The 24,373-nt window shown below is 48.5% G+C and overlaps 1 protein-coding gene across 2 annotated transcripts in view; it reads right to left on the bottom strand.

Annotated features, from left to right (window-relative positions):
- The window catches only part of UBASH3B (ubiquitin associated and SH3 domain containing B), a 61,926-nt gene that overhangs the window by 16,862 nt on the left and 20,691 nt on the right, over positions 1-24,373 (bottom strand). The window contains exons 2-5 of one of the 2 annotated variants that reach the window (XM_068994792.1): positions 4,152-4,205; positions 3,411-3,597; positions 2,772-2,970; positions 432-601 (exon numbers count right to left, since the gene is read on the bottom strand). In XM_068994792.1, coding sequence (XP_068850893.1) covers positions 432-601; positions 2,772-2,970; positions 3,411-3,597; positions 4,152-4,205 — 610 coding nt within the window. Of the gene's footprint in view, positions 1-431; positions 602-2,771; positions 2,971-3,410; positions 3,598-4,147; positions 4,206-24,373 lie in introns of both variants that reach the window. The other variant, XM_068994793.1, reaches the window with a different exon arrangement.

Below are 24,373 nucleotides of genomic sequence, written 5' to 3'. Positions count from 1 at the left end.
ATATTTTATGTTGAAAAACAACATAATTAAAGAAACTATCTTATGAGGCTTAGATACTTCAGGTATAAGAATCCATATGAGTAATTGAAATAGAAAGGCTGTGAGGGTGAGTGTTTCCTACATGATGAAACTAAATGCTGTGGTTAGTAATAAGGTCAAGACTGTACAGTAGAACTGGACTGGTCAGGTTAAAATGCTGGTCTGGTTCTGGGTTCTGGACTTATGCTGAGCTCACAGGAGAGTCATTATTAGAACTAATTAATCAGCATGACATTATTCCCACAAGAAGCAAGGAATGAGGTGGGTGAAGGTCAAGTTTGGACAGTGTGAGTAAAAATCCCCAAAAAAAGGCAATAAGGTCTGTTTGTTGACTGGTTTGTTTGGGGTTTTGGGGTGGTTTTTTTTGGGATGAAACAGCTCCAGGACTTTACCTCGTGGTTGACGAAGCGAATGTCCCGGGAGAAGATGGCGGCCACCCAGTCACAGCCCAGCTTGACATCGATGCTCTGGGCCAGCTTCTCCAGCGTGGGCAAGTGGCTGCTCTGGAAGTGATAGGCCAGGGTCACGTGGAGCTGCTTCTTGTGGGGCTCCACGTGGACATCTGTGACGGGAAGAGGAGGGTTAAAAACCCCTTTGTGCTGGATTAGTGACTGTCGCCTCTAACGGGAGCTGGACTCCCAAAGGTGCTCAGGAGGAACAAATTGTAGTTCACTTGGGAGAGGCTGTGGGGTCTCAAATGGATCAGAGGTTTGGGGTCTGCTTCAGCCCTGAGGCACAGCAGGGTGCCACACGAGGCATCCTTGCCAAACTGCCAAACAGCCGGTGGTGTGACAGTAATTATTGCAGCTGTGAACACGCTGCATCTCCTGCCAACAAAAAAGACACTTCTCCAGGTAGTGGGGAGGCTTTCATGAGCACCTGAGGATCTGTCCAAAATAAGCAGGTTAAAAAGCATCATTTTTACTCTCCCTCCATTGTTCTCTCTGCTGCACTAACAATTACAGATCCGTGGAATTTGCAGGTTCCTGCAAGTTGATTAAATCGCTTCCCCTGACATTAGCCGGATTATCAGTTTAGCCACTGAGGGTGAGCTATTCCCAAACTGTGGAAACATAATAACGATTCAAAATGGCCCAAAAAAAGAACCTGCATTAGGAAAAGATTCCAGGTGAAAGTATGTGAAATATTGGGGCTCTTCCAGCAGATGTGGAAATCACAGGATACATTGTTTGCGTGTAATTTATTCTCGCTTATTCAACCAAAAATTGCAATTAAATTCGACTGATTATTCAGTCACAATTGCAGCTATTCAGAGATTTGGCTCCAAGTGCCAGCCAGGGGTAGCTTTGCAAGCTCATCCATCTTTTTTCTTTGTCGTTGTTGTTGTTGTTTTTGATCAGCAATAAAAAATATGTTCAGGATCTCTGAAAAAAACCCAGAGACTTTAATGTGATAACCTGCCCAAGCTGTGGCTGAAATGCAGCAATTGCCTTCCCCTAAAAAACCCCAATTTGGCCTGAATTGGAGCAGTCTCAGGGGCAGAAGATTGTTGGAAGTCACCAATGCTTCTTTATTCTGGGTCAGTGGGGGTTTTTTTGGGTAAAAAATTGAACTTTTGGCTGTGCTGGTTTGGAGGGGAACACTGATCCTGCTCTCTTGTGGCTGCAGTGTCCTCGGACCCACCCAATGCCGGCCTTCCAGAATCTTCTTTTGAAAGATAAAATTCCCTCCCTCTTCTAAAGGGAAGGGAAGTTCTGGGTCAGGTGAAAGCAACACATTCCAGAGGTTCTGGACACTTCTGGATCCCTCCTCTGGAGCAGGGGCAGACTCACAGCATTCCTGCATGGTTGTGGGGTGCCTGTCCAGCATGGAAACACCCCAGGAATGCAGAATTTGCTGCCTCTTGATGCATTTAAACTCCAGGATAAGCCTGGAATAGCGAAGGACTAAACCAGTTGTGTTGTGGGCAGCCCAAGCTGAGCTCTCTGGTGATGAAGGGTGGGAGGGTTAATCAGGGAGATGTTACAGTGCTCCTAAGCTGTTGTGACTTCCCAGTTTGGAGGTAACTGGGGGACACCCAACGAGGTTGTTCAGCAGTGGAGACCATGGGAGGACGAGGTGTTCTGGTGATTTCTCCTTCCAGAAGCAGGAGAGGACCGTGGGGACAGTCCTGTGAGCACTGAGGTTGGAAAGGACGCTTGGGGTCTTTTCTGGAGCCCCCTTTACACCTCAGACATGCAGTGAACAAACAAACACGGCCTTGAAATGGCCGGGGAAAGTTCCGTGGTGGTGGCTGGAGGCAGAGAGCGGGGCAGGAAACGCCGAGCCCCGCTCAGGGCGGCTGTGTGAAAGGTTAAGGAACCACCAAATGTCAGCTTCCCTTTCAGAGACAGCACTGAAAACTGAGTGAGAGATAAAAGCACTGAAAGCCAAAGCCCCGGGAGGGGTGTTCCCCTCAGTTTTCACTTAAAAGATCAGGGATTTGCTTTTGAGCTTTGCATCAGAGCTTTGGGCTTCTGAAAATGCCCAAACCGTGAGCTTTGGCAGCTGCTTTGCTCCTTCGTGGCATCAGAGCTTTGGGCTTCTGAAAATGCCCAAACCGTGAGCTTTGGCAGCTGCTTTGCTCCTTCGTGGCATCAGAGCTTTGGGCTTCTGAAAATGCCCAAACCGTGAGCTTTGGCAGCTGCTTTGCTCCTTCGTGGCATCAGAGCTTTGGGTTTCTGATGGTGCCCAACCAGGAGCTCCTGGCAGCTGCCAGAGCAGTCACTCACCTGCTTTGGAAGCCGCCTCCGCAGCGAAGTCTGCAGCAAACTTCTTGAGCACCTCAGCACTCTCCTCCTTGACGAAGAGCCCGATGAAGTTGGAGGAGGTGTACAGCTCCAGGGGCAGCGGGGCCGGGAATTTGCATTTCCAGCGCATCACCGTGGCCTGCAGGGCTTCCGTGAGGGCATCGACCTTGCTGTCCTCGCACTGCCAAGGGAAGCAGGATAGGCATTGCTCAGGAAAGAAAGGGATGTGGGTGGGTGTCAATGGTTCACCTTTCCCCTCATGCAGTGAGAAAAAGCACAGGGGCACGGAGGAAAAAAAAAAAAAAAAAAAATCTATGTTTAGAAATGCTCAGCCCCTCCCTTGTCCTCAAAGCAGGATCAGCTATCCCCAAGTAACCTTCCCAAGCTCCCCCACCCATTCTCATGCTAAGGATCACTGGAGAGGATGAGAATTCGGTCTTCTGCTGCTGCTCTTCCCTGAAAACAACAGCTTAAAAAAACAATTACCTCCTCCAGAAGCCCAGGCATCAGCAAAACCCCCCCCCAGCCCCCCTCTAAACTGGGAGGAAGTCTCCAGGCTGAGCCTGGCAAGGGCTGCTCAGGAATGGCTAAAGGAGAGACAGGAGAGGAGCTGTGCTTTACCATGAAGAACTGGCACAGGGTGATGTGTGGGAAGATGTTGTGAGCTTTGTTCTTGCCACAGATCTGCTTCGACTGCTGCCAGAACTCCGACAGCTTCTGCGCCAGGGGCCCGGTGGGGCGCAGGTACAGGACGTACTCCCGGGGCAGGGTGTCATCCAGGAACGGGTCACCCACGTGGGAGAAGAGCCTGGCAGGCAGAAAAAAACTGTTCAATTGAGAGATAATGACAGATTTCTTTTCCCCAGCAAAAAAAACCCTTTTTTACCAGCTTCCCATGTGCTGGCTGCCATTCATTGTCCCTTTACGGGAAAAATCAGCTCTGGCAGGTCAGGCACTGCCTCGCTTGCAGCCCATTATCACTGCTAAGTAATACCGAAAATTGGGTTTGAGTTTCAGGCTGGCACTCTGCAGGTCTAACCCAGGTCACTGCTTCTGCCTTTTCTGCCTTTCAGTGTGTGAAACACAGGGAGGAGAGCACCAGGAATGGCTCCACACCTCTGGGAAGGCAGCTCTCAGCTTTCCTGCTCAGCTGCAGAGTGGGGGGATTCCTTCTCTCACCTGTTCCTGTTCCACCAATTCTCTCAGGCCAGGCTCATTTCTGGATTGCTTATTTACAGCATCTCACTAATTCTGCAGGTGCTTTTCAGGCAACGCCCCCGTTTAAACATTCCACATTCTAATGGCTAAAATCCTAAATTCACCACTTCTTTTACTTTTTAACATTTATTACTTCATACCAACCAGTCGCATGCTGCTTGAACACTCCTTCCACCTGTCGATGCCAGCGCTTTTTGTCTGCAGAGAGAGCAAAACAAAGAGAGAATTTCAGTGCTGCTGGGTCCTGTGGCTCCTGCCACAGCTGCTGCTGTGTGTTTGGAAACTCGTGGGATGCCCTTTCCAATTCTCTCACCCCTGGGGCTTTTTTCTGGATGTGCCACCTGTCAAATCCCCATGAACTGTTTGAAGGGCAAAGTCACACAGCCAGGGCAAAATATGAAATATGGACCTCTGGGTTTTCCCACTTCCCCACTTTTTCTGGACAGAGAAACACCAGCATTTGATGGTCTCTTTGCTGGGAATTTCAGCATGAAACCCCAAAGGTTTGGGTCTGAAAGTGCAGGCGTTGCACCGAGGACAAGAAAAATTCAACTGCCACGAGAGGGCAGAAAGCAGAGATTTTCCAGGTTAGAAAAGTTCCCTTCACTCCTGGCTACACTCAAAGAGCTCTTTTGCTTCCCTCTCTTCAGGATGCCTCTAAATCCCTTTTCACTCCAGCTAGGAACACCCAGGGCTGCTGTTCAGCAAGTTTTCCAGAGCAGACCAGCACAGGTAACAGCTTTAGACATGGAATTGTGTTCTCCGAATGCTCGACACCAACACTGGAAAGCAGCTGTGGATCAGCTCAGCTCTGTGACACCAGGGACAGCCAAAGGGAGGGATTCACCCAGAACCCAAATGGAGCAAGAACTACGAGTGGAGGAGGCAGAAAAGGATAGAAATTTCAGGGTCATGGGGCAGAGACAGGCTCTCAGTTGGGGAAGGTGCAGAATTCCCCATGAGTAGGTGATTTCAGAGCTTCCTACTTAAGGGAAACGGGGCAGACTGCAGGGTCCAGCCCGTGGCTCTGGGTTTAGAGCAGCTGGGACCCTCCAAGACTTTGTGACCGTGCTTGTGTCACCCTTTCTGTCTGCAGTGACGACTTTCAAAGTGCTCTGACAACCACGGAGGATATTCCTGCAGCGTTACCCACCAGCGCCCAACCATGTGCTGTTGACTCAGCTGCGCTTCAGCTCTGCCCTTGCCGTCCCCACCCCTTGAATATACACATTTTTGTTCGTTTGGAGGGTAAGAGGAAGGCAGAAAGATAATGCTGCAAAAAAAAAAATTTAAAAGGGCTGTGTTGCAAACGTGTGATTATGAAAATAACTTCCTCCCGAAGCCGTTTTGCTGCCCTTATCTGCCAGCATTCCCTCGAGGTCAGCAGAGTGCTGGGCCCAGCTCCTGCCCTCTGGGAGGATGGATTTGGGGTGGTGGCCACCGTGGGTTGCTGTTTCTGCCTTGCTGACCTTTCTCTGCTCTGGAAAATGTTCGATGCAAAGCAGCCACTGCTTTGCCTTGGAAAGCAGCTCAGGCAAAGGCAATGAGCTAAAAGATAAGGGGGACCTCTCAGGGAGCAGTGCCTGTGGATTGTCCCTGCCCTGCTCCCATCATTTGTTGTGCTGCCTTTGCCCAGGTCACCTCCCCTCCTGTCCGGGTTGTTTCTGCTCTTTGAAACACCCCTGGGATGTGACTCTGCAAAACTCTCCTCTGAAATGTGGGAGTTAAAACTGCCCTCCCAGAAAAGCTCTGGCTCTGAAATGAGCAGCTTCTCCGGGATTTCCTCTGCCCAGACCCCAGCACAGACCTCTGGAGGAGCTGTACACAATCCAGCTTCTGCCACCCACCCTTGGTGACTCTTTTCCTCAAAGACCTGATGATTCCTTGGAACAAATCACACAGCAGAGCCCTGCTGGAATTAACTGCAGCTCCTACAGTGCCTGGGGACCCCAAAGCCAGAGAACATTAGGCTGGACCCACACACATTTGTTCATGTTCATGTGTGATTTCCAGAGTTGCCTCCATCATCCACAGGGACAATCAGCTCCCTTTTCAATTTAATTTTCAGTGTGAGGAGGAAATGCTGCACAAAGCAAACAAAGCCAAGGGATATTTTTATCCCAGGACCTGCAACTGAGAGATTCTTTTCTTTTTTTTCCCTCTTACTTTTTAATTGAGTGCAGGGGATGGTGCTGATGACTGATAAGTCTCTGCATCCCTCCCAAAATTCCACCCTGGCCAAAACCTGGAGAGGACCCAACCTCCAGTTCCCAGGCCAGGATCAGACTTTTATAAGTTGAGTACTCAAAACTGGTCACAGCCATACAAAAGTGGCCTGATTTTCACAACTGCTGAGTGCAGGGGGAGCTGGAAAACATATCCTGCTCCTGAGAAAATCAGGTCACTTAATTAGGTGACAAATTATGTCTTAGGTGCTCAGATTTCCTCACACTGGGTAGCAAGTGTTGGCTGGAGTATTAGACAAAACTGTGACTCAGATGAACCAGAAAAGAGGAGAAAGTAAGAGAAGAACTTATTTTTTCAGCATTTACTCAGTGGTATCACCCAGTAACCATTTCTGGTCAAGCAAAATGGATTCAGGTAGGGCATGAGAAGCTTTGTGCAGCATTGCTGGTCCCCTGAGCCGCCCAATTCCTCCATCTCTTGGCTTCTGCTGCCTCTGAGATGAAGTGCAGGGAAATGATTTAACAGCACCCAAAAACATGGAACAATAATTTTGAACAGCAAGGCAGAGGTTCTGTGCAACTGCAGGTCTGGAGAATTCGGGGAGGGGGAAAGAAAATCCTGATAGGAATGGCTTCCAAAGGCACAGCAGGTATTTTATTCATCAGGAAGAATTAGATGTGCTTGATTCTTCAGCCTCAAAGCCCTCCCCATGACAAGGCCCAAGGAAAACCACTCAATCACTGCTTAAACAGGATGAAATACTGCCAGGAAGCATCCCAGCTAACGAGCTGCCCTCTTGGCCCAAAACACGACAGCAGAATTGGTGTTGCTGCCCCAGCTTACCCATTAATGTGTAAATGGTGCCCATTTTAACCCCAGCCCACTCAGTGGCAGAGCACAGAGCTCTGCGTGCTGCAGAACTTCCCCCCTTACTGCTGAAGGATTTTTGGCTTCCTGTCACTTCTGGTTGGGAAAAAAAAAAAAGGGAATGTCGATTCAGCTTGGAAATACATATCAATAAACATAAAATATAATGGCCAAATCCCATTTGCTTCAGAGGAAATGGCTGTAATGGGGAATGAGGCATTAACCATAACGAGAACCTTCAGCCTCAGAAGCACCACACAGAAATCCTCCCTCTGTTGAGTGCTCAGCCTTCTCTTTCTAGTCCAGTTTAAGAAGTGCTCAGCTTTATTCAGGCCCAGCTTAAAAAAGGAGGGGCTGCCAGTGGCAGTGACCACTGCAAACAGAGCAAGAGCAAGGCATGGGGGAACTATTCTGAGATAAAACATGATGCAGATAAAGACACATCACTAAAAAAGTGCGCAAAGTTCAGGGGGCTGATGCCTCCAGCAGGGATTTCCATCGGCTCTCCTTTCATTTCACTAATTGTGCCATCAGCAGAGCTGAGCTGGCTCTGCCTGCGAGAGGGACCTGGATTTATTCTGAATTTCTGCTCTTAGAGGCTGCAGAAAACGCCAGCAGCAGCCTCAGCCTCCGCCCCAGCTCCGCAGGCACCGAGGGATTTGGGAATGAGCCCTGGAGGGATGGAGACAGCCCCTGAAAGAGAGGGAGTGACCAACTCTGCCCTTTCAGCCCATCCCTCAAGCTCACACAAACTCCTTCCCCCTGAGCACAACCCCTCAGAGGGGTGAATTCACCACCTGAGTCTTTGGCCCATCAAATATTTAGCTGTGTAAATGAAGATTTTTTTAAAAAATATGGTGGAAGTACTTGGCTCTCCTGATCAGGACCCACTCCAAGGCCTGCCTGACAGGGTAAAATAGAAATTACAGCTCATAATTGATGCCAAATGAGTTTGAAAGAAGGATGCTGTCAAACAGAGCATTTTTCCTCAGGAATATAAAATAAGCACCTTCATTTTTGCTTGTTTGTGCCTATAAAACATATTTATATAAACATATATTCAACTAGCTCTGTGTATCTATTTAAAGCTTGGCTTTTTCCACCTCTGTTGGTTTATGCTGAAAGAATAGAAAGCAAAAATGCTGGCTGGCTCCAGGGAATGGGAAAAAATAGGAACTGTCTGGCTGCAGCTGCTGTTTGGAGCACATCTCTCAGTCCAGGTACAGGTCAGGAGCCCAAAATTTAAATTTCTCCTTGCCTTACATGCCAAAATCATGGGGTGGGGGGTCCCAAATTCAAACTCTGCTCTATAACCTCCAGGAAAGTTGTTACAAAATCTCCACAAACAGTAAAATTCCCAGTATTTTCTGTGAGGTTTTTTTCCCAAATCGCCAGTCGAGTGACCTTTACAGATTCCTGAATTTTTGCAGGTTTAATCAATTGTTTCTTAACAGTCCAACAATGGAAATGTGCCTGTTCTAGGCTTTCAACACACAACTGCACATTGAGGAACAGTTTTGCAAGGAAAATTTCTGTGCATTTAATGAGTTGCTTATGTGGTGTAGGGAAAAACACCCGAATTCCTGGCTACCATGAATTCCTTAATTATTCTCCACACAAAAACAGCCACAGGCAGGTTTCTTCCCAAATGTGCTGTGCTCCTCTGAATTCATGCTGAATTCACTCGGCCACCCCAAAAAAAAATCATATCATGCTGCTTCTGTTCTTATTTGGGTGACCTTCCTGCTATAAATAGGGACAGGACAGGAAGATATCACCAGGGATCCAGTTCCTGTTTAGGGCAGGGGGTTGGGGATGTTCCTTTTCTGCACTTGAGAAGGAAAAAACAACAAAACCCCGGGTGTTTTTGCGAGGAGAACGACTCCGATATGAGAGCGTGGCAGGATAATTAATTCTTCTCCCTTCACTGAGTTTTACCTGAACTTCTCCTGCTGTTTTCCTGCCTGATGGGTGGCAGAGATAAATCCCTGCTCACGCTGAACTGACTCTAATTGCAGCCACATCCCCCCCAGAGCACGAGCTGATTTTACACCCCAAGATCCCCTTTCGGAAGGCGCCGTTCCCAACCACATCCCCGACCCGAGGTCAGCAGGGCCCACGAGCAGATCCCAGCCATGGAAAACACCCAGGTCCTGCCTGGAGCACAGGAACTTCCAGAGGGGCTGGGGAAGTGCCTGGGAGCACAGGGACTGCAAGAGCTCCGGCCGTGCCGCATCCTGGAGGTCACGGAAATGTTTATGGAAGGTGCCTGCTGGGGCTGGAAATTCCCTTCCTCCCTCTTCCCAAGGGCTGGCTACTCATTCCCAGATCTGGACTAGCCAAGGAAGAAAGGCAAAGGGCAAATGTGATCAGAAATCAATGTGGAAGCACGCTGCTGTGTGTTTGTAGTCTCCACAATTTGAAATGCTCCTTTTTTTTCAGAAGACAAGCAAACTGCAGCCTGGCCACAGGAGGAGGAGGAGATGATGATTTTTATGTGCAAAGAATGAGGGCCTGGGCATGTGTCTCCTGCTTTTTAGAGTTATGTAAGATTTTTGAAGGCGGATTTCTCTCCCCACATGTGCACCGAGTCATTCCCTAATCCCCTGCTCAGCCGGCTTGTTAAAGCAGGAGGAGAGGGAAGCACAGACTCCTGAGAAGTGGCCGGGATAAAGGCAGGAATGTGGCAGCCATTTACCATTTCTAAAGAGACACAAGTTTAAAGAGGAAGCAGGAGAGTCCCTTCCTTAGAACAACAACAGGGCAGCTTTTTATGAGGCGTGGGATTGCATGTCCCGCTCCTGCCAGCCCCTCCGTGTCCCCGCAGGATGGAGGAGGAACAAGGCACAGGTTTTTGGGCTGATTTGAATTGGTCACACCCCATCAGAATTCCTCTGTCCTTTCATTCTCCCCTTCAGCTGCAAAGCCCTGCCATTCGGATTGCTTATAATCCTGATATTGGTTTTCTTTTCAATTTCTGGTTTGGATGACATTTGCTGTCTGGCTTCCTGGTTCACTTCCTTCAGCTTCTCTCCACATGTGCTAATCTAGAAATATATGGCTGCTCAAACAAGCTCTGAACATAGCAGGAGGCCCGAAGCTGGGAATTTAAGAAAATGATGCTTCACAATTCCCTAATAAACCCACAAAAAATGGCAGCACCTCAGCTGCCTGGTTCAGATTCAAAACCGTGATGCAGGGCAATCACTGCAAAATGGGGACTTGGTTAAGGAAGGTGGGAAATAACTGCTGCTCTTACAGGTTTTGCAGCATTGTGACCATCAGCAAAACAGCCAGATAGAGTTAATGCAAATAAATTCACTCAGAACTGGAGCACACTCGGCAGGGGCTCATCCCCTTCGAACACCTGATTTTAACAGTGGCCAGAACGCTGCAGAGTGACCGCGAGTTCATTATTCACAGGGAGCAGGAGCTTTCATCTCAAAACTATTAATCCATTTTTAGCTAACCAGGAAGACAATGTCCTTGCAAGGAGCCAAGCTGGAGGTTTAAGGATGCTCCAATGCACCATCTGGAGGCTCAGTGATAGCCAGAAAAGGAAGCAGTTGTCACGCTGATTGGAAAGAAATTAAGTCCCTCGCAGCGTTTGAGGCAAACATGACGATTTCTTCTCCCTAATTGCTCTTCTCCCTATCCAGGAATGAGATTTGCCACAGCTCTGCTTTTGGGATCAAGGTGCTCTCATTGCCACAGCCTCTTTCTCCCATCAGGGATGGGGTTTGGGCTGGTGGAGCTTCCAGGGGGATGGGAAGCAGGGCCAGGTGGCTGCTCCTGGCACCCCGCGAGTCACCAGAGTCCCGCTGCCACCTCGGCAGCTCCTGCCCCTCCATCTGTCACAGCCCATCCGCAGCATCCCCAGTGCCCAGCACAGCTCCAGGACCTGCTGCCCCAAACCTGAGAGCCCTGCACACCCGAATCCAGGGAGGTGGAGCAGGTCAGGGATGCTCTGAAGCTCCCCGTGCCCTCTTTCTGCCCCCAGTCCTCAAGGCAGCCCCACTTTACTCCTCTGTACATCAAAATTTTTAGTAGATCTTTAGGAAGGGAAGAAAAAAAAAAACCAAAAAGAAAAGCCACAAGTAGCACTTTAAAGTGCCAGTGTTAACATTTTCCAGCTTCTTGGGGTTTCAAAACAGGAAGTTTGGGGGCGGTGCAGTTGCACAATTTGCCAGAAAGCTGCTGTTCTGTGAAGCTGGGGACACCGGGCTTTACCGGGAACTTGAGCCCTGACGGCCACCAAGGATGTGACTTTCTGGGACTAATTCTCAGTAGGTTTTGATGTGCTGCTCCTGTTTGCAGGAGTCTGAGCTCCTCTTGGCTGCCAGTGGAGAGCTGATTTGTCCTCCAGAGCCCGAGCAAAGCCCGGTGCTCCGGGGAGGTTTCCCGGGCTGACAGAGGAAGCGAGCAGAGATAACACAGCCCAGAGCCAGCGTGGTACAGCCACAGCCTGAACACAGAGCACTGAGTGCTTGGCTTGGATCTTGTGAGGAAAGCTGTGATGCAGAATTCCTCCTCGGTGAGAGTCCAGGCCTTGGTGCGATGGACACCCTCAGAGGGAGAGTCGGAGTGTTGGTCTGGACTTGCTCTGCTTGGCAGCGATGGGATTTGGATTGAGGTGCAAACAACAGGTTTTGGTCAAAACTTTGTCAGGTTGGGTCCTGCACAGCCAAATCATAGAGTCATGGGATGGTCTGGGTTGGAAGGGAACTTAAAGATCATCTGGTTCCACCAGGGACACCTTCCACTGTCCCAGGGTGCTCCAAGCCTGGCCTTGGGCACTGCAGGGATGGGGCAGCCACAGCTGCTCTGGGGAAGCTCTTCCAGCGCCTCACCACCCTCATGGGGAAGAATTTCTTCCATAAATCCATTCACTCAAGTCCCTTTCTATCCAGTGAAGAAGGGAATATCTTGTCTTTGCCAGAAATGGGTGAGTTCAGCCACCCTCATCCTAACACCTGGACTCAGCTTCATTTGGTGTCCTTTGCCCTGATCATTTTTTCCATTATCCCCTGCAACGTTCATTCTGACCCCTTATTTTCTCCTCAAGTGGTGATTTTCCCTTCCTCAGGGGCAGTTCCTCCCCATCATGGGGACTCTCACAGGTTCTGTGTGCTCATGGACTCACAGCTTTGCTGAAAAGGCAAACCCTAGAGATGGAAAATGGGAAGTGGATGCCTGGCGAGAAGCTAAGCCCTCTCTCACACCTAAAATAGACTCAGGCAAAGCAGCAAGAAGGAAGTCTTAAGAAATTAAGGAAGGTGGAAGGAAGAAGAAGGGTGGGGTGCTGAAATAGTTGGGTCAAAGGCAGAAAGAAAGACTCAAAATAGCCTCCTGCTCTAGACAGCTCTGTTCAGGAAATTTTTGAAGCCTTGTCATTTTCAGTAATACACAGGTTGCACAATAATCCAAATCAGTATTGCTCACCTTTTTTTGGTCATCTAGAGAGGACCAAATTATGTCAATATTTATTATGTCAATATCCACGTGGGAGGTGTGGCCAAGAAGCCGAAAACGCTGCAGGAACAGGGGAAAAGAGGGTTCATGCAGCAGATGATGAGGGACATTTGCCACTGACTCAAGGCTAAAACACCCCCTGAAACAGAATTGGGGCTGGGAGTCCCCTGGTACCACAAGCTCCATTTGGGGGTGAGAAAACACACGCAGGGCTCGGCCTCTTGCCTCAGAGATTTTGAAGTGTGCGGTTACAGCAGTGAGCTACTGCTAAAGTCAAAGTTTCCATCAAGGGAAAGAGAAAACAAGCGAGGTAGCAAGCTCTGCTCTGAATTTCACTTTGGGGGGGCTATATTTGGTCTCCTTCAGGTCACTTTGGAGTCCTCAGGTGATACAGAAGTTATAAAAATGCATAATTATTTTGCTGTTATAACCGTGGTAAGTTGTAAACTCGTGGCCAGACTTTAAACTCGAATTCCAGCTTATATATTAAAAATGACCCTGCAGTGTCTGGCTCAGTAATGTTTTGTTTGTTTGTTTTTTTTTTTCATGAGGTCTAACCAAGAGACTCCAAAAAGTTTCAATCTTCACTAGGGAAGGGTTAAAAAAAGCCCCACATTAAAAATAAATACGTTTGAAATCTAAAAGGGAACAGGAAATGAAGAATTGTGATAAACTGAGAAACAGTGAGATAAAGAAGGATCTAAGAATTTAATGAGAACACTTCACCACAGACTGGGAAGATTTCCCTGCATACTTGCCTGATTTTGTTCTGGCCTGTCAGCTCTAAATGGAGAGCCTTTATTCCTGTATCTGATGCTGCAGAATATGTGAGTGAGTTACAAAAAAAGCAAGAGGAAGACTTTAACGAGACCTGGATTTAGTAATTAGCCCTACACCAAAGAGTACTTATGCATCTCTTTAACTTCAAGCGTGTACTTACAGACTCCAGCCCTCCTCTTATGCAAAGCAGGTGCTGGAAGGTTATTGCAAATCAAGGCTTTGGGTCTCTTCTTCCTCCCAGCACAATTTCCAAGGATTTTAAACCAAGTGTTTGCCGTGATAAAAGGAACTTTGTTCAGCTCCCTGCAAACCTGGGGATTTGATGCTGGCAGGTAACACAGGGGTGTGTTTTTGCTGGAGCGTTTGCTCACAAAAATCCCCTCAAGCAGCAAAGGTCTGGCACAACTCTCAGCACAGCACATCCCCTGCGGTCCCACTCCATCCCCTCTCCACGGGATCCTCCTTGACCCAGTTCATGGCCTTTAATTAAAGACTCCCAAATCCAGCGGGTATCACAGAGCACTGGTTACTCCAGGGCTTAATTCTCACGTTTGCGGGGGAAAAACTTCACCTTCCCATGCCCCAAAATGTCTGTTTAACACTCAAATGCTTCTGCAGCTGTGGCAGAGGCCTCAACAGGGCCCAGCCATGGTATAGATCAGAAAATACCAGCTCAGCAGGTCTCTCCCTCCATCATTTCAGTCTCTGCTGAGCCACCTGGGTAAACACAAGCAGTGTTAATCTTAAAAAGTGCCCAGCACACGGTTTCCTCTGATCACAGGGGATGGGAATTCCCAGGGCTCAAGCCCTGCTGAAATCCTGCCAGTTTTACAGCACTGACCACAAAGGTGTTCCACTCCAACTCTGTGTTTTTCATATCCAGGATCAACGTGATGTGGGTACTACGATGTGATTAAACCTCCTTTCTCCTCTCCTCTCCTCTCCTCTCCTCTCCTCTCCTCTCCTCTCCTCTCCTCTCCTCTCCTCTCCTCTCCTCTCCTCTCCTCTCCTCTCCTCTCCTCTCCTCTCCTCTCCTCTCCTCTCCTCTCCTCTCCTCTCCTCTCCTCTCCTCTCCTCTCCTCTCCTCTCCTCTCCTCTCCTCTCCTCTCCTCTCCTCTCCTCTCCTCTCCTCTCCTCTCCTCTCCTCTCCTCTCCTCTCCTCTCCTCTCCTCTCCTCTCCTCTCTTCTCTCCCCACTGCCATTTTAATTTTGGACACCTAAGAGGTGGCAGCAATGGGGTGGGAATAGATAAGGACAAAGCCCTCATTCCTTTTTCCTGAGAAAAGCTTGCTTTGTGTGTGTGTGAGGATCAGGGACACAGCCTGCCCTGTCCTCCACCTCCTTTATCCCTGTCCTTGGCCAAAATTTCTACGGATGTTCTGTGAAGAGTGGGAGATTTGGGGCTTCCCTTCAGTTCAGACCTTTGCTCACAAGGATTCCCAGCTGAGCTGTGCTGCCTGAGCATGAAGCAGCTTTTCCCATGGCTTTTTCCTCCCTCCCCAGCCAACAAACACAGCTCACACCTCATCCTAGCACCTCACCAGCACCAGGGACACATTTCCTCCCATTGCCAGGGCTGTGTGGGAGGCCAGGCCTTGGATGCTTGCCTTGGAGCCCTCGTTATCCAGGCTGAGCTCTGCAGGCAGGTATTGTCAGACAGACAGACAGACAGACAGACAGACACCCCCCATGAGCAGCACCTCATTTCCAGAGCGCAGCTCTCCCCCGCACCGCAGCGAGTGCTGCTGTGGGGGTGTGCTGCTAAAATTATTCATGGGGGAAAAAAAACCTTTTACAACTGAGCCCCATCTTCTCTGGGTTTTCGTGTGTGGCTGATATCTAGAAAGCAGCCTGAGAGGTGCAGTTTTTCTTTCCTGAATGCAGAAGGAGCCGCTTTTTCCATCTGTTCTGGCCTCTCTTTCCACCCTGCTGAGGAGGCAGGGTGTCCTGGGATGGAATCAGTGATCCAGGGACAATTCCAGCCAGGCACTGGCACTAACAGCAGCATTAGGAAGTAGAAAAACACCTTGCAGTGTTGCTACTTCAAAACAGTATCTGTGCTTACAGCAATACCCCTCCCTTCGCCTGTCAGAGTGGGCTCCTGGGAGCTGGAACCAGAAAAATAAATAAATAAAACGAGCTGCAAGTGCTTAGAAGGGTTGGTTGTAAAGTCCTCTTGGTTTTTAAAGATTAGTTTGTTCTGCAGGCTCCTGTGGTGATGGCAGAGCACCTAGACTCATGTGAGGTCCCTTTCTGGTAAGTATTTAAGAGCTGCCTCGGGAAAAGTAGGCAAGGAAGGAGAATGTATCAGTTCAGAGGAATTCTTTGCAGTAAATTTCAGGGGCTGATAGAGCGAGGCATGCCTGATAAGTCACAGAATCATGGAATCACGGAATGGTCTGGGCTGGAAGGGACCTTAAAGCTCATCCAGTTCCATCCCCTGCCATGGGCAGGGACACTTCCACTATCCCAGGGTGCTCCAAGCGCTGTCCAACCTGGCCTTGAACACCCTTCAACCTTTTCTCTGCCTCTCTCAGGTCTGGTTCTCAAAGGAGCTGGGGCTCACAGGACTGTGCTGCACCCCTGTGTGTGCCCTTGGGTCTCTCCAACTTCCTACAACAACCCCTGAGCCTGGGATATTTGAACCCAGCGTGGCAGAGACGTAGAGCTGCCAAGGGTATTTCATGTCTTGCAGCTTCTGTGTGACAGAAAAATCCAAACAGGCTCTTGGACAGCTCCAGGAGTGCACCATCTGGAAAACATCGGGATGTGAGCTTCCTGGTGATCAGCCATCAGAGGATCCTGGCAGGAACAAGCCCTAGGATGGGCTGCAGCCACGGGAAAAGCATCAGCCCCCAGACAGAGGCTTTGGGAGTGGTCCTGGCACTCCCAGAGCTGCTGTTCACAGCCAGGCCAGGTTCAGAGGCACCTCAGCTGCTCCACACGTTCTCCTGCCGTGGATCCAGCGGGGCAGGCAGGGCTGCTGTGCAGAGAGGGAGAGGACTGAAGGGCTGAGAGCGCATAAACCACACCAGCACTGTGATACAGCCACAGCTGCACAGGGAGGGGGAAGGTTTTGTAGGAAATGCTACCCTGGGAAAGCCAGAAGAGCAGAATGTGTGTGTTGAACAAGAAGAACGTGTCAGGTACAGCAGCTGAGCTTTGAGTCAGCCAATCCTGCAGGTAAAGGGCTCCCAGCTGCAGCTCTGCAGGACCCTGCCCTGCCAGGGCCAGCAGCTGCTGTTCAGGCTGTGCATAGACACAGGAGAGAGCACAGCCCTTCCTCAGTCCTGCTCTCCCAGCCTGCTCCCACCTCCCTGCACCCCCACAGAACACCCCTGGGAAGCAGAGACAATCAGATTCCCCGAAATGAGGACTGCTCTGTGTGTGTGCAGGTGTCTCTCCTGTGGCTCCCCTCCTCCCCAGGGCAATACGAGATTTCAGGCTGCAGCTGAAACCAGACCCTTTTCCTCAGTGCGATCCTCTTTGTTCTGCAGTCTAACATCTCATGCTTTCTCTCTGCAAAGCACAAATAAATCACGAGGAGTGAGGCTGAGGTGAATTATCAGGGCGAATTCTGTAGGTAGCAGACAGACCTCGGCACCATTTGGGAGTTTGGGGATCTTTATGGAAGCTGAGCCCAGTTCTGCCTGGATTCCTGTGTGGAAATGACTCCATCCTGCCAGGCAGGTGAACGTGCAGCGTGCTGAGCTGCACGGAGACCACGAGGCTTTCACAAGAGCTCAGCATCAGCCTAATTTTGCTCCCACTGGCATTGAATGAGGCAGAATTAGGCTGGAGCCGAGCTGCTGAAAGATCTATCCTATCTTCCTCTTGCTGTAGTTGCCTAAAAATAAGGAGTCCAATTAAATCTACAGCAGTACAAAGTATGAGGGAATGTATAATTAATTTAAAAAATCAAAGGCTGTCTTACAGCGCTGATCAGCATTTAGCAATGCTGCCACCAGCTCTTACTCTCTTCATTCTTCCTTTTTAATCAGTGATTATTGTTGTATCTCCTGACAGTGTGATCACATATTCTGGTGGTATTTCAACAACTGCATTCCCTGGGAGCTGTAAACATACCCACGGGAGGAAAATGAGAGAGGGAAAAATTTATTATCCAGCCCAGCCCTGGTCCTGACATTTAACTGGGGCCCTGATTTTGGTGAAGGATAAAAATCTGCTCGCTGTGAAAGTCAAGGCTTTCATTTGCAGCACAGCCCTGACGAGAAACTAAAAGCTGAGAGACAAGAAATTGCATCTCCAAGGTCATCTCCCAGAGTTATCACCCTCCTTATTGCTGTTTTTCTGTATCCAACACTCCCAAAAACAAAAAAAGGGGTTTTTTTCTTGGCCTACCAAGAGAGCGTACGGTGGCCACGTGTGAGCACAGGGCTTTGCCACCTCCCAAACAAGAGTTTCACACTGGTACTGTGCCCGTGCAGCTGAGGGGAGCTGGAGAGGACGTGCTCCCTGCAGTTCTCCTGGCAGGAATCCCCAGGAGCTGCGCTGGATTCGCAGCAAATCTGCAGTGACTCCATCTGGGTCCCGCACAGCAGAATCTGGCTTTTATTTTGGGTGCCAGCTGTTCGTGGGACAACAGCGAGGGAGGGTTTGTGCCAGCCCTTCCTGCAGCCTCTTGCCCGGGTTATGCCCAGATTTCCCCACTTCTCCCTTATCTAGTGGCGTTTCAGGCTGAATCCCTTCCTTCGTGGCACCGTTTAAAAGCCTCCTGCCACAGCAAGGACAGACTTTTGCCTCGAGGAAGTTCTGAGGGGAAATCTCTCCAGGAGCCAGGCAGGGATGGCACCCATGGGTCACTCTGTGCAGGGAACGAGTCCTGTGGCCAGGGCACCATTCCCCTGGCACACAGACCCGCTCCAGGCTGCCCACACTCCTGCAGGGCATGTCTGCTTTGCCATGGGTGGCTTTCCAAAGAGTTCAGATGGTTCACGGGCTGGAAGTGCCTGGGAAAAGAGTGAGGTGGAGTCCAGACCCTGCTGCCACGCCAGGTTATGTGAAATTCCTCCTTCCCTCTGCCTTTTCCCTGCCTCTTGCTGTGCCCCATCCCTTTCTGCTGCATATTTAGCCCACGGATTCCCCCTGGCACTGCCAGCTCCTGCCATGGGTGATGTTATCCCAGGGCTCCTTCAGCAGCACCGTGGCAAAAATCACAGTGCAAGGCTCTTTAATTAGCACAGGCAGACAGAAATTAAATCAACTGTGAGACGTAATCTATTCCCAGTGAGGTCTCTGCACTCCCCAGGGGGAGGATCTCTCACCTTAAGCCAGGAAAGCAGCTTTTACGTACGACTCACCAATTCTTTATGCTCAAGCAAATATCTTTTGTAAAAAGAGCTGATAAAAGTTATTAGGGAAAGATCAGCCATCCCTAAGTGCAGGGAAATTCAGTAGGAAGTTCTCTCCCTGCTGTAGGTTGGTGTAGAGCAGCTCAAGCAGGACAAAAAGGGATCTCAGAGTTCTCAAGGGACTTTTATTTGTACAAACATCAGCCCTGGGCTGCGTTTGAGTGTTTTTCTGTCTGTTAAGCAAAAAAAAACCCCTTTTCTTTTCAGTTTGAAACATAATTTCCTGCATTATTTTAATATTCTGTTCAGTGCACTTCTGAAGGATCACCCCTCCCAATAGATTCAGGGTTCCAGGATCCAGCTCTGCCACTGTCAGATTTAAAAATAAAGATCTCTACAGGAGGTTTTTTTTTTTTATGTAAGGAAGAGTAATTTTTACTTCTCTGCTGCCTTTGCTGACTGGGCACTGGTTCCCAGCTATAGGCTGCTGCTCTGAACGACGCATTTGAAGTTATTTTTGAAATGTGTTATTACCCTGAAGTTGCATCTCTCCCTTTTTGATGCATAATTTAGATTTTAGCCTCTCATAAATTACATGCCTAAGGAACGGCTGATGCTTCTGGGAAAGAAAAAAATAAACCAACCCAACAATAAGAAGACTGCACAAAGTATTCTTTGTGGAGCCTGTTCTGGATATGAACACATTTATGCTTCTCTGAGTTTTCCCCTATTTTTGTCTCTGGGATGTTTACACAAATACAGAACCTCTATTGTTGGGTGATTCACCAAGATCAGTGAGATCTCATGAATTCTCCTGTCATCTGCAGCATGAAATCACAGCTCTTTGTGGGACCCAGATGGATGGATGGAGTAGAGAAGAAATTAAAGTAAATTTGCTTTTTCTAATGGAGGAGCTTCTTCCTTGCAGAGCAGGAAGGCCAGGCAGCAAAACTCAAGATAAAACAGGATTATTAAAGTGGTGAGGGGGCTTGAGCAACTCAATCTCGTGCTGGATTTGGTTCTATTCTGCTGCTTGATGTTGACAAATCCATTTATTTTTGGGTGCATTTTATCCTCTGCCCAAAATAGAGGTAGGGAGGTCTCTGCCTGTTGCTGCTTTTCTTTAGGTTACCACAGAATTTCTTCCAAAACCTGCTGAAAAAATTCCCAGTGGCTTCCAAATGTCTCTGGCCTTAACGTTCCTAATTGAAGGTGTGGGCATTTTGGACAAGTGTATGAAATGCCACAGCTCCCTACTGAACCTGGCTTAAAATTAGTAATGCCAGGTCTGAAGTGAATTAAAATCAGGGAAAATAAAGCTTCTGTTGCAAAACAAACTGAAGATTTCTGAAGGCTCTGCACTGTACCTGAGGAATTGCAACTGAGTTCATCTGCTGCTCCTGAGGTTAAAAAGAAGAGGAAATTATTGCCTGAAATTATCAATCCAAGGAAAATTGAGATACAAGGGGGGATGGGGAAAAAAAAGTTAAAAATTGGGTGTTTTTCTAAGTATTGGAGGCAACATCAGCAGGTTTTTAAGTGTGTCATTTATAAGGGAAGTGATTCAAATGAAATTAGGCACTTCAAAAAAATCAGCGAAGTGTTGTGGACATAATAACCTTTGAAGAATTTTAAAAGCCATTTCACACTCGTATTGTTCGAGTTCCTCCTGTAATTTTACCTCTCCTTGTTGTTGTTTTAATGGCACAGCTCCTAATATCAAGTGATTGTTTCAGAATCAAGGAGTTTCATTAGTAAAGGCAAAGTCGATCCATGCCCTTCCTGTCTGGCGAGAAAAGCTGAAAAGCTTAAGAAAACAACTTCAGTGTGTCCTAAATTATAATAGGGAAAAAAAAAAAAATCTCAAGTTTTAACGTTCTGATAATTAAACCTCACTGTCTTTAAGCCCGGCCCAGGAGCTTCTGTCCTTAGTCAAGCCCTGAGTTTTGCAGATTTCTGCTGGAATAGGCACAGGATGGAGAGAAAAAAAAGCTCAGAAACTCCAACCTTCAAACTTTGTGGCAGTTCCCCAGAATTATTACAAATCTCTGGCAGTTTTTAGCGAGGATGTGGCTGATTTTCTGTGTCCCTCCGTGCCATTAATAGGGAGAGCTCCAAGAGCATTTTTTGGGGCAATCCACCACCATTTAAAAACCTCCTCACTACACTGAAGTTCCCATCGTTTCCCTCCTCTCAAATCAAGGTGGTTTGAATTATTTCAGACACTTCCCACACAGAAAAGTCTTCCTTGAGGTTTTTTTAAAGCCTTTGGCCTCCTGCACCAGCTGCAGGACCTTTGCTAAAACCAGGAATACAAGAACCTGGATAAAAGCCAAACCAGCGACAGCCTCACACCTTGTCCAAATCCATGAGGATTAAGCACTTTATGTAGCCTGAAAAATCAACTTTTTCCCCGTCTGAGAGCTACACATTTCCAAACCCAACACGCAACTTCTGTCAGCGTTGAGAAGAGGTGAAATTTTCCAACTCGGATTTCTTTTTAGGGAGCGGGGCTTTTTTGATGACAATAGAAAGTTCCGCTCAAGTGTTCTGCCCAACATTTCAGCCTTTGCCTTGCCTTTGTGGTGGAAATTTGGGGTTGCAGGGGGTTGCCAGGAGGTCACCTGGAGGCAGGTTGCGTTTATGATCCCGCAGGCTACCTCTGGGAGAAGAAAGGTAACACCACCTACCCCAAACTCCACCAACACCCTCCGCAAAGGGGCTGGAATTTGCTCCCAAAGGGCTCAAACAATAACCTTTCAATGGATTCCATCACTTCCGTAATCAACAGAACACGATTCCCTCTCCGGCTTATCTGGGTGCCAAGTCCTGTGCCTGCAGTACAATGGCTGCATTGTTCTTGCAGGCTGCCGGCTAAAATGTATTTTGGTAACTGCTGCTCTTTAGAACACGATTGTCTGCTGACACTTATTCCAGCACAGCCTTAACTCCTTCCAGCCACAGCAACCTCTTCCAAGAAGGGGTTTGGTTTTTTTTTCCCCTACTGAAAGGAACCTAAAGCTGGGACTCTCAGTGTTAGATAACATGTAAATGATGGTGAGTCATAGTGGAAAACCGTAGATAAAAATTGCACAAAGGCTTATTTAAGCTCCGTCTCATGATTTCTTCCCTGTGCATGAGCGTGTGAGATGTACTCACACACACACCCCAGAATAATGCTACTATTTGTCCATCCCTCTGCCCTGCAGCTGCCTTGGAAGAGATGAGATCCAGAATAAAAATGTACTCGCACATTCATGTTCATATTCATTTCCATCTCACATTCCCCACCGAGGCACGAATGAGCCCTGAACCAGCTTTAATCACTGGGACATTTGTGACGAACACCCCAATTCCCACAGTTTTTCTCATGGAAAAGCTTGCTGGGTTTTTGCTGGATTACCAATGGGATATTCCTGCTTCGCAGCCTGGGAAACAGGCAGCTGCTGGGTGATCCTAAGAAACCAAAGGCTGGGGATGGATTCCAAGGGATGGCTTCCCAGATTTCATTCCTTGAGCTAAAAAAGGAGCACACAGGGCTAAAGAACTGCTTGGAAAGAAGGTCAGGGCAGGCAGAAGATCTGACTTGTGGCAGGAAACACTGAGAACAAGGTGCTGGGTTTTTTCACTCTGTGCATGTGGTATTTGTGTAATTCAAGCTGCAGCAGCAGCCAAGCTCTGAAAACAAACCCAAAAGAAGAGCCAAATATGTCAGTAGGAACTGGAGAGCAATTCCAGCAGTGACTGAGAGTTTAAGGATGGGAGATATTCCTTCCTCCTGAATCAGGAACCTGCATGAACTCCTCTGCCAAAGAAACATCCGGAGAGGACAGAGAAAACAGCTGGGCCAAAACAACCAAAGATTTTCATTCCTGAAGGACACAGGTTGACAAATAAGTGCCAGAAGCCGTGGCTGGATTTCTGCAGAAAGACTGAAAAAGTGCATTATATTGTAGAGGAGTTTCCATCTTACTCATCCTGCCCAGCTCCCCACAGCCCAGAACTGTTCCCGGTAGGATCCTTTTATTTCTCCTTCCAGCTCAGCGCTGGGAGGCTGAAGGAACAGGGCCAGCTGACCTCACAATTAGAAATGTTCTTCCTAATGCTCCCCCGTAATTTGTCTCTGCTCATTTTCATGCATTATGAGCCTTTATGAGCTTCACGAGGCCACCTTAATTGCATTCCCTTCTGCCTGCTCTGGGAAGGGCTTTTTCTTTTTCTTTTTTGCATGGATTGAAAGCAGGGTTTGGAGCCAGTGTCCTGGGAGCAGGGAGCTCTGGCAGGGATCATCATCATCATCATCCCTCGTGGGGAACAGCACTGGGTGCCAGTCCCACGTCCCTGCCACAGGATGCTCCAGCCAGGGCTGGGATCCCAGCCCTGTCCCTCAGACAATGCGCATTTTATTCCTTTCATTCATTCAGGGCAGCTCTGGATTTCCCTGCTTTGTCCACAGCTCCCTCCTGGAGGTACCTCGGCAAAGTCTCGGTGATTCTTTTTTTCCTGAGCACCTCAGCTGGGATTTTCACAGGCACCCTGAGCTTTGGGAGCTTCCCAAATCCCAACCACCTTGCTTTGCCAAGGTCTGCCTTGCTCCACTTCTTCAGCCTCTCTGAAAACCCCATCCCTGAAAGAATTCCTGGGTCAGGGCTCATCTGTAATGTCTGTGCTGGAACGGAGCTCAGCAACTCCAGAGGGAAATAACCAGAGTTGTGTGTCACAAGGGCTAATATTCCTGTTTTTTTAGGAATACTATGGATGGACAGGGTGCAGCCCTGCACTCCCACCTCTGTGCAGAATGAGGAAAGCGAACCTAAATTTCCCCTCTTTCAACTTGAATTTGTTAGGAAAAACTCTTAGCAGGCAATCTGACTTTTTTTTTCAATTCCCAACCATTTTTAGGAGAGGAAATAGAAGGTAGATAAGTGTGGCAAAACGGGAAAGTCAGGGTTGATGTTTGTAATTTGCTCCTGCAGCAGGAAGACTTGCGCTGCAGTGCTGAGGTGTGTGATGGATGGGGACAGAAACAGGCACCGAAATTTGGCTTCATTAAGGAACATTCACAGGGCTCAGGAGGGATTTTTGAGTTTTGCCTGCAGACAGATGAAGTTTCACAGGAAAAAAGCCACGAGGATCCCACGGAAATGATCTGGTTTCATGCTTAAATGGAAAGTGGAGAAGCCAAGAGCCTGACAAGCTGCCTGAGGGCTCTCAGCTCATCTCCCCAGTGGGACAGGGCCACGCTGCTCTTGTATTGTCACCGAGTGCCTTTTACAGGGTGCTTAACTTTGATCAGGACCTGCTTCGTTGTCTGCATCAGGCTCAGGAGCTCAAAAGACCCAAAAAGCGCCTGTGCAGAGCGGGGAGAGATGTAAAGGCTAAAGGCTGCTCCAACCACCGAGTATCAACTTGGTCCCCCACCCACCTCCCACACACGACTAGAAATAACTTGAAATAATTTATTTAAGTGCGTCTGTATTGCAGTTACGTCTTTAATGACTTAAAGGGACGGCGTTTCACTTCGGAATAAAGGTGGGTTTTCCATCGTTCCAGGGGAAGCATGGCTCCTACACCCGATTTCCTGAGTTTTTCTGGATGTTTTGCAGCACTTGGTGGATTGAACTCCAGGCTGCTGTCTCAGGTAGTCATTACCCTCATTAATAGGGAGAAAACCACAGCACAAATGGGTTCAGCAGCTAAACTTAGCACACAGTAATTCAGTGAGAGAACAAGGTAATTCTCCCATCC

This window comes from Aphelocoma coerulescens, chromosome 24 (genome assembly GCF_041296385.1).
Source record: "Aphelocoma coerulescens isolate FSJ_1873_10779 chromosome 24, UR_Acoe_1.0, whole genome shotgun sequence".
Classification (NCBI taxonomy): Eukaryota; Metazoa; Chordata; class Aves; order Passeriformes; family Corvidae; genus Aphelocoma; species Aphelocoma coerulescens.
This window is presented reverse-complemented; position numbering and strand designations above follow the sequence as displayed.